Source organism: Anomaloglossus baeobatrachus, unplaced genomic scaffold (genome assembly GCF_048569485.1).
Source record: "Anomaloglossus baeobatrachus isolate aAnoBae1 unplaced genomic scaffold, aAnoBae1.hap1 Scaffold_5019, whole genome shotgun sequence".
NCBI lineage: Eukaryota > Metazoa > Chordata > Amphibia > Anura > Aromobatidae > Anomaloglossus > Anomaloglossus baeobatrachus.
Window position 1 is genome coordinate 10,001 of NW_027444374.1, and position 10,764 is coordinate 20,764.

General features: G+C 40.3%; 1 protein-coding gene across 1 annotated transcript; it reads left to right on the forward strand.

Moving 5' to 3' along the window:
* Window positions 1-3,139: 3,139 nt before the first annotated feature.
* Window positions 3,140-7,726, forward strand: LOC142282241 (Krueppel-like factor 12). Its single transcript, XM_075332949.1, has 2 exons — window positions 3,140-3,675; window positions 7,401-7,726. Exons 1-2 carry the CDS (start codon window positions 3,162-3,164, stop codon window positions 7,724-7,726), a joined length of 840 nt encoding a protein of 279 aa, XP_075189064.1. The 5' UTR covers window positions 3,140-3,161.
* The last annotated feature ends 3,038 nt before the right edge of the window (window positions 7,727-10,764 follow it).

A 10,764-nucleotide genomic window follows, 5' to 3' on the forward strand; every position in this document is an offset into this window, starting at 1 on the left:
AATTAGTTATGTCTGGTAGTGAAGCAACACTGCGGGGCCCCTCTGCTGCTGCGACTGGGGCCTGATGAAGAGAAGGGGCCCGTCCTGCCTGGGGTGTAATAAAGATAAGTGTTTACCCCAGACCTGGCCGGGCCGCCTCTCTTCACCGTGCCCGGTACACCAGCTCAGTAGTAATGCCCTGATGGCGGCCCTAGTCCTACCAGGTGGTGCTTGCTTTCAGCAAGCACTTTGGTGGTGCTTGCTGAAAATGATGTAATGCCAAAAATCACTTTTTTGTGTAATTGCGTTGAGCAACCGATAGTGTCTGTGAAGATCATCACAGTCCTGTCACTCTAGAGTTCACTGCATAGTACACTGTTTATACTGGATGACTCTGTTTTAAATACCACAATATCCTGTGCTATTCCATACAACAAGAAAAGGTACACTCAATGTACACTGGTTTGCCAAAAACACTGGTCTTCACTGAATGAATTAGAGCCTCTCAGTAGGTTTAACATTTGTGCCAGGAACTCTAGTAATGCATAATGCAGTGAAACATTGAAAATCGTAGTGTTAAAGAGGCCTGAGATGAATGTCATCCTAATCTGCGAATTTTGGCAATACCATCCAGTCATCTAATGTGTATGAGGAGTCTTGACTTTTCACTGCTGGCAGATATCATGGGAAATTATGGGAAAGGACAGTTCAGTGTGTTTCACCTGAGATAATCCATTATCCTAGATGCCTGGCAGTGGCTTCCTCCTTTCTTTCTAGTCAGAACACATACACAGATGGCTGAGCTAAGTGTGCATGTGTCTGGAAAGAGAATAGTCGGAATAGCAGTCATGCTAACAGGCATTTGGTTGATGGATATCTGTGTTGTTTCATTTAACTGCCCCCCACCTCAAATTTGTATAGTTAACTGAGCCTTTCTGCAAAGCATCATGGGCCTAATTATTGTTTCTGCGTCTGTTTTTTTTGTTGAGTTTTTGGTGTTTTACGCTTTTTTTTTTTTGTTTGTACCTTATTCATTTTCCATTTGCACCTATTTTTAAGTCTATTTTATGTGTTCACTTTTTTTTTTCTTGTTTTTGATATGCGCGACATAAGTGGTCTTTTTGCTTTTGATACGGGCTCGCTCGCCGAGATCGTATCATTCCCTGTAGATGAGCTGAATTATTCAGCCTTCATTTCCCCTAAGTGACACAGGCAGAGTGCTGCTCCGCCCACAGCTCTTAAACTCTTAAAGTGGTCAATCTCGACTTGATCGCGGGACGCAGATGTGTTATTATGACAGCCAGGGGTCTGCTGTGTCTGTCATCGCAGAGCTCCTGTGAAAACCAGCCCGTGGCCGGCATTCATAAGAGACTGATTTCTTCTATATACAGAACAAGTGATCACACTTGTTAGGTTCAAAGGCAGTAAAAAGTAAATGAAAAATGTTTTAAAGAATGTGAAAAAAACTATATAAAAGTTAAAATCATCCACCAACTAAAAAATACTCCTATATGGTATCGCTGCATTCTAAAAAAACATCAAAACCAAAGAATTGCAGTTTTTCGGTCACCAGAAGAAGAAAATGTAATAACAGATGATCAAAACATTATATATGCCACAAAATAATATCCATAAAAACATCAGCTCAGGGCACAAAAAACACAAGCCCCATTCAACACCATATCCCCAAAATTGAATAAGTTACTGCTCTCAAAGTCCTTTAAAAGTTTTTGGTTTTGTTTTCCCGTTTTTTTTTTTTGTGCAAAATATCTGAATTTTTTTTCCACCACTTAAATAAAACAAAAACTATACATGTTTGATATTTCCATAATCCTACTGATCTGGAGAGTCTTACTCAGTTTTATGGTAAATAAAAATAAACCAAAAAAACAATTCCAGAATTTCACTTTTTTATTATTTCACCACACTAGGAATTTTTTTCCTACTTACCATTACATCATATGATAAAATGGGTGATGTCATTGAAAAGTACAACTCATCCTTGCAGAAAAACAAGCCTTCACATGGCTATAGCAACGGAAAAATAAAAAAGTTGAAATAGAGGAAGGGAAAAACAAAAGGCCCAAAACAGAAAAAAAAATCACCCAGTCCTTAACACTAGAACTACTGGACTCGTGACACCTATATAGAAATACATGGTGCAAAGTAGTCAAAATGACTACCTCAGTAGTTCTAGTGTTAAAGGATCAAAGTCACAAAATTTGGGGCATTGTGATGTTGCTCAAAATTTTGTGTATTTTATCACATCGATCTCTACAAGCATCACCAAAGTGGGCAGACCATGAGCAGGAGGTGGCTTGGTGGCGCCCGCCTGTTCAATTTCTCAAATGTTACACCACTTTAAACGTAATCAAGAAATATTACTCTAGTCCCTCATTGGAGGATCATTTCTGGGAAGGCACACGACATTGAGAAGATGCACTGAATTCATTAAGAGGTACACCTCTTAGTAATTTGGCCCCTTCACATCCACTCATTAAGACTGACATGTACAACACCAGTCTTAATGAATTGGCCCCTTCATCTTTAAATATAGACCTGTGAAAAGTCCCTCAAGGGCCATTTTTCAAACATAATTCCATTTACATATGAAAGGTACTTGCATCCACTTATAGGCCCAGTGCCTCTTCAAGCCACATTCTATGTGTGCTGGCATGGATTAATAGTCTGCGGTATACTGTATGTTGTACGCAAAACATTGGAAATACTTCCATTCTTCTGAATACTGCTTGTAACTGCCGCTAATACACTCACTGATAATATTGGACTCATGACATTGTTTTTATTGCGTTTTTAAATAATAAAATAGAAATGATTATAAAGATTCTCATTAATTAGTTGATTTTCTATATAATTCTCATATTAAACTGCACATACAAGCCCTCACGTTTAATGGGTTTGCTAAAAAGCTATCTGGAGAATAGTTAAATAACTTTAATTATGAGCAGTATAAATCACCGCTAATAAGATTTTTATTACAACTCTTTTTTTTTTTTAAGATCTGAAATACTAGATATGATGATAATAAAAAATAATAATAAGCTTATGTTTGATCTGCAGTTTTATTTTACAATATTTTACTGACATGCTGACTATTTTAACAATATTGACAACCCTTTTTTCTTTTATTACAGTCTCCAAAAGTCCACAGCTACCAGGATATGGAAGCTGTCCCCCTCCTCCTCAACAATGTGAAAGCAGAGCCTCCCGAGGATTTATTAGCCACCGATCATTTTCAAACACAAACCGAACCAGTGGACTTATCGATAAACAAGGCTAGATCCTCACCGAGAGGTGTGTCATCTTCTCCTCTGTCCATTACCACTTCAGTTGCCTCACCTTCTTCGAATTCTTCATCTTCATCCAGCCGTCCAGCTTCTTCACCAACAGTGATAACCACTGTACCGTCCACAGCATCTGTGCCAACAGTATTGACTCCAGGGCCTCTTGTGGCTTCAGCGTCTGGAGTTGGCGGACAGCAGTTTTTGCACATCATTCACCCCGTCCCACCTTCTAGTCCTATGAACTTGCAGTCTACCAAACTGAGTCATGTTCACAGAATACCAGTTGTCGTACAGTCTGTTCCTGTTGTGTATACGGCAGTGAGGTCCCCAGGGAGTATGAATTCTACCATTGTGGTACCTCTGTTAGAGGATGGAAGAAGCCATCTTAAAGGTAAATACAGACAAGCCTGTTATATCAAAAGTTTGTTTTAATTTTCACCATGTTTTAGTTTCACTTAAAGGTAAAAACAATTATCGGTCAGTCATATGACAAGCCATCTGGTCAGCAAAGCAAGCATTGGGAAATCATTTCCCCCTTGCCCCAAGTATCCATACACACACACACACACACACACACACACACACACACACACACACACAGAATTATGTCAGCAGTGAGTGAAATTTTAGACGGGGCTACATAAACTGTAATGAGATCAATATTCGACTCCTGGTAATGAACCCTTAGATCAGGGGCAGACATATCATCGTTGCAGCCTGTGTGGTGGCACAACGACCCAAGAGTTAAGGGGGCCCATTTCTACCTCCAAAACAGGTGTAATTGTGAATTATGATCAGATATTGGACTGCAAAAGGCCCATGTATTGTTATTGCACTGGAGCCTGCTCGTGTCTGTGTTCTTCAGTGCCGTAGGTAGTACCTACAATGAATACCCAGATATCAATTCAGCCATGGCCTTTACCCTTTAAATAAATCTTCAGCCCCCTATTATACTAACTAATCAAAAGTTGCCAATACAGCCAATATAGCTATGATAAATGTACATAATTGGGTATAACAATACTCCAATTAATTATAGCCATGCAGATATAACCATGTTGTGTAAGGCAAAACGCAGAGATGCATTCACTGTTATAAGTACCGGTTAGAATAAATATTAGTGTTGTTCCCAGTTCAGTGGACATGCCCTGCCATCAGTCATTCACCATGGAAGATTTTATCTCATCCCCAAGTACTCTGTGACTAAGTGAATCCTGCGTCTATATTTAGAGAAGGTATAATGGATGTTTTCTGCAGAGCTGGCAAAAGAGAGCTTGGGATAAATCATCACAACAGCCGCATACACACTGGGACATGGACTTGAGTTGTTTGCAAAGAGTTTTTCTAAGGGGAATATACAGAAGTGTGTTGTAAAGCACTAAATCACAGTGCAGATTTATAGATTTATTAATACTGATCATGAGAGAAATAGACAATGTAAGCTGTTCACATACAGAGACTATGCAATGTTTCTAAATATTCAGTCAAACATGGATTGATCTCCGCTGCATCGGGAGTCAACAGTCCTTTCTCTCGAATGAACTGGGAGAGGTCTAAAGGTCACTCCATCACATTAACTTGGTTATTCTATAAACAACTTTTCTCACCTATGTATAGGATAGATGATAAATGTATGATTGTAGGGGTCTTACCTGTGTCACCACAGCAATCCTTAGGAAGTGGCTTCCAATGTCCCCTATGTGAATGCATTGAAGCTATAAATGGGACTCAGATGTAAAAGACCCTTCTGTGGAGACCCGGGGGTCAGTGGGTGCTCTCGTCCGCTGGCCCGGCCGCCTTTAGAAAGACCGCTTGGCCCAGGGCTCATCCCAACTGAACACCGACCTCCTTAACCGTGGGCCAAACACTACTCAGACAACACAGGGTGAGGGAATCACAATATTAAGACTTTATTGGATCCCCAAACAATTAACGGCACATAACACATAACCAGCAAAAAACACAAATGTAACAGGCAACAGAGTCTCACTCTTCTGCTGGCTCACCAGGGATTAGAAGGTCCGTGCCTCAGAGCTTCCAGGGCTACTTACTCCAATCCAGCAGCACCCCGCTTTCGGCGGGCACCCACTGAGACTGGAATAACGCCAGATTTAGGAAGCTGGCTGAGGTCTGCAACGTCTGTAGCCAGGTAACTGTATTGTCCCAACCTGGGTTTCTTCCTTAAGTAGTCTGGTATGATGATATAATCCTTACAGCCGGAGGCGAAATTCCTAGACTGTGGTATGGTCTCCAATCGGAATCGGAGTCCCTAGATTGAAGCCATGTAGCCAAGTGATCCTCTAGTTGGAGCCAAAGTCCCTAGACTGAGTCCACAAGGCATCCTGGTTCTGATCCCCTAGCCAGCTCCTAAGAGCTTAGACTGGATCATGCAACATCCATCAACAACCTGGTGACTCCAGGAAGTCACCTTTTATAGCCATAACCTTCCCTTAGGATAAACTGTGCCCTTATCGGATTGGTTGTACAAGGTTGCTTCTCTTATTGGATGAATTTCAAGCTATATCAAATATCCAGAGACAAGGGTGAGACAGGTAAATTACATCACATCTAGCAATTCACTTAGTAATACAATGGGAAGTTCGCATAATTGAGTTATCTGGGTGTCTGGCCTTCAGTGGCCAAAACAATTACATGAGTCAACAAAAACTTCAATACTAAACTCCCAAGAGTCTTGTAGAACAATGAGGGATCCCCCATCTATAAACAAACTGTCTTCATGTCTGGCTGAATGTTAAGAAAGTTAACCCATGCGAGGCACTCAGAGACCATGTCGTCACACCTTCATTCTCAGAATCTGTGGGCAGTTATAGAGCTTGGATTGGCAAAGCATATAAGTTGCCAAGTATATAAATTGTCCCCTTTCTCTAGGAAAGAGGATGCATTATTGATTTCCAGGGGTTTGATTACTTACATCCCCACCAATCCGAAGACATGGCTTTGTAGATTCCGTCTAAATGGAGCAGAGGTTGAGCATGCCCACCTTTTCATTCATTCATTCATTCATTCATTCATTCATTATGGAGATTTCCAAGTACTGTGCTTGGCAATTTCAGGCAGTCTGATACCGTAGTGGTGGTTTGCATGTTCCATTTCTGTTCCATTCAGACTGGGTTCTGCAGAGCCGTGTCCTCAGGATCGCTGGAGATTCCAATGGTTAGTCAACTTTGATCAATGGTATTCCCTACTTATATACTTGGTATAACCCATAAGTGATGGCATTGATGACATATTCTAATCATATGATAACTTTGAGATGGGAATACTCCCTTGAGGGATGGCGTGAGATTGACTTTAGTAACCTGCCCTATTCATCACTCATGCCACTCTAAGTAAATTTATGTGGCTGCCATACCATTATTTCCTGCAATATACTAACAGAATGTATCATGAATTCCCACAGTATTCATCCCTTTATTCAATGTGTCTCTGATAGGAGGTCATTCTTGATCCATACATTTCACAATTATATTGAGCCAATAATATCATTCACCATCTGTTCTTTTCCACTTTTTAACCTTTTGTTCTATTTGCAGGCTGGAAATATTGACTGTAAAGCTTCTGCTTCTCATACTAACCACCCTGATTTACTCATGCTAAAAATAGAAAATTTTCGTCTTATGTGAATTTCGAGACTATATGTAGCATTAATAATAACTATGTTTCATGGAGAAAAAATAATTTTCCTTTCAAATCCAATGTAGTGATTGAAGTCTTTTGCATGTTGCTATATATAGATAGTGTAAAACAGCCTATACATGTCGTGTACTTGATTTTACAATAGAGAGGTTATGAAAAACATGATTGAAGTACAGAACCCCAGGGCTATGGTTGTCATAGAATGGCTTTTATGTTTGTGTTTCTCCAGTGGTACACTGTACATAAATTGCTTCAAATGTAATTCTTTACGCCGGCTTTAAAAAGCCATTAGTTTATTGACGTCAACATTTCTAGCTCACCATTCTTTAGTCGTATTTTGATATCTATTTGTGACACTTAAGTAGTTTGTCTAATGATTTGCTCTGATACTTAATTCTCTGAAGCTTGAATCAGTTATTAGCTGACACATTAATATTTCACATTGACTTACATTAATAGACAGCCGTAGAAGAGAAGCCCGAGAGTTGGGATCTGACATAGCAGGGATTCATGCAGAATGTGCTTTGTGCTCTGAACAATCCAGATTGGTTCCATTTAGTGAACTGCTGATTGCTCCCCATCTAAAGAAGGATGTAGCCCTGACCTTCGATACCCACTGTACACCAATCTGGCGGTATAAAGAAAACTGCAGTCTTGGGGAACTTGGACTTCTCATGCTATTCTTAGTCTTTCAGCACAGTACTACTGGGTTCACAAAGATCTTTCTGCACCATTTGACGATGGCTATTGAACAGTCTATGTATGAGCACAATTACAGTGTTTAATTGCTTTAGTACAGCAAATTAGCACAAAAATTCCAGAAGAGCAGACTATATTACAATGGAACCATCTTTTAAAAATGGTCCCAGTGTAAGATATTGGCTTATAGATAGGTGCACATCAGAACCTTATAGCTTTTTTGCATTCGGGCCTTCAGAATGTACAATTACTGATGTATTTTAATGTACAAATATACTCTTCAGACAGGAAGGAGGACTGCAATTCTAATGCAACTTTTTGGATGTATCCCACACAGCCCAATCAAATCTCCTGCTTTGCCCTGATAAAGACAAAATACCCTGAAACACGTGTCTGCAAATAGAGTTTCTGCTTTGGCTTATTCATAGTCAAGGCTTGTCAAAGGATTGATATGTACTTTACCATGGTATTGGTGCTGTAGTACAAGTATTTACAACTCTAAGCTAATACTTAAGGCTTCATAGGAGCACCAACATGACAGGCACAGGGGGCGTCTTGCATTATATAGAAACAATGGCTGTCTCCTATGAAAGCCAGCTACACTCTGGGCATCCTAGATGGACCATCATGACAGTCATCAGGTTTTTCAGCAGACCCCTGACTTTCATACAAACCCTGTGATGGTGTTAGAAGGGTGTCAAAGGGCACTAAGGTGCCAATGTGACGCCCTGGCAAAACCAGGTAGTCACAGATAGGCCCCTACACAACACCCTTCCCTCACTCACGAAACACACAGCCGACCTGAAACCCTAGTCACCCCCCACTTAGGGAAAGATAGACACACCAGTAGGTGTGACCAGGCGGTTGGACACGCCCACCCAGGGGTCTACAGAAAAAACAGCTGTGGAAAAACAAGCGCAATAGGGTCTTACCCCAATATGTAAGGGGTGGGGAAGGGGGAGTAAACCTACTCACCAATTGTAGTTGTGAGAAGCCACAACTACTATAATCGCATATATCAAACGATCCAGGGCTGCAGCCACCAATATGGTAGATAACAGAAAGCACAAGAGAGAGGTGTTCAATGCCGCGCCAATAGATCACTTCAGAAGATGTTCAGATCAGTGTCACTTTATTGTCATTCAGGTCGACGCGTTTCTGGAGCATCTGCCCCCTTCATCAGGACCACCAGAAATAGAAATAACATCCAATCTGTCCAGGTTAGACAGTGCATACAATATATAGACATAGTGACGTCATAGGAACATCCCTCAAGAAAAAAACGAGCGGGAAAGGATGCCACGTTGCAAGTTGTGACGTCCTATATACCCTTAACATAAAAATACAAAAAATCATCTGTGTGTAGCATATATTAGTTGATAATGGACACATATTTCCTTATAAAAAGGACAAAAACTATTTTTCATATTTATACAAAAAGAAAAAAAGAAAAAACTAGACAGTGTGTAAAAACATTTGCCTCTATATGTGATAATCAAATTTATGTAAGTATAGACCAGTGAGTATCATACTTGTTTCATGTGCCGGACAAGTCAGCGATCTCCCAGAGAAGGGAGAAGAACCCTAGACCTTATATGTTTATTTCACATCATATATAACGAAGACACGGCATTATAACCTGCCGCCACCAGTGATTATCTATCCTTCACCCGAAAAATGGAAATACAGGTGCTGTGCAAGAAAGAAGAATTGGAACATTTTGAAGAACCGCTTCTGATCAGTGAACTCAGACCGCAGTTCAACCAAGGGCAAGACCGTGGGAAAAAATAGAAAGGAGCATGCGCCAGAGCCCAGTCAAGATCATGAGCCGGCACAAGTTCACGGGAGGGCAAGAGCGTGGGAACCAGACCCACTGCGCATGCTCGGCCCCTATGGGTCTCTGTGACACCGCACCAACAGATTACACCCATATGACCCTAGCTCTTTGAACAAACCGTGAACATAATCCTGATCACACAATGATCAGACTAAAGTTATGATCACCGCCGCAGATCCCAATAGTGATTAGACACACAACGAAGCCGAGACGTGTCTCAGGGCCACCCGTGTGAGAAGAACAGACAGAAGTAAAAACTTCAAACCTAGTCCTTAAATATAAATAAGATTAATATATAAATAAATAGAAGGAGCAGTGCCCACACCCCTACTCAGGACTCTAAATGCAGACACATGGAAGGTACATGCACAACAAAATGCATAAGAGAACAGTAAACCCACCCAAGACACAAATTAACCAAGTACAGAATAGTCCCAAACCCAGGGCCAAGCAAGAAAACAGGACAAAAAAGTACCACCGCTGAACTCCACCCGACAATTTCAATAAACGGGGAAGACCAGGGGTATAAAGGGGACGCTCATTTATATATATACTCAGGGAAGAAAAGGCACGATCAGTAGTATATTCAACAGCGACAAACGCTATTACACCAACCGGGGAAGCTCACTTCACACCGGTGTAATGAAAGATCGGTCCCCACAAAAGGCACCAAATCCAGCACAGTATATAAATATAGACCATGAAGCCCATGTTATATTGAAATTCTGTCAAACCGGACAAAAACCATATGTAAAAAATATATATATATATATGTACACACATATACATAGTACAGGTCTGGTGACCTTATTAAAACTCGCAATGCATATAGCCATAAAATTATTACATATAAATAAACCATTTCAAGGATAAAACCAATATATAAATATAAATATAAATAAATCTATATAAATATACAGTAAAAATAAACAATAAAAATATAAAAACATATATATATAAAAAATCAGTGGAACAAATCAGTGACCTCATTAAGGCCATGGGGTTTTAAAGTATTAAGTTTATAAATCCAGTATGTTTCTTTTTTGTTAAGGGTCTCCATCCTATTCGTGACGAACAACGGTATATGCTCAATCGGGGTAACCTTCAAGACAATTTTCTTATCATGACAAATAGTAGTATGTCGGGACAAACCATGGAGCATGTACCCTATTTTAATGTTGTGCCTATGAGTTAATACGATTATGAAGGGCTTGTGTGGTCCTCCCTACATATCGTTTGTCGCAGTCACATTCAATCAGATAGATGACATAATCTGATTGACACGTA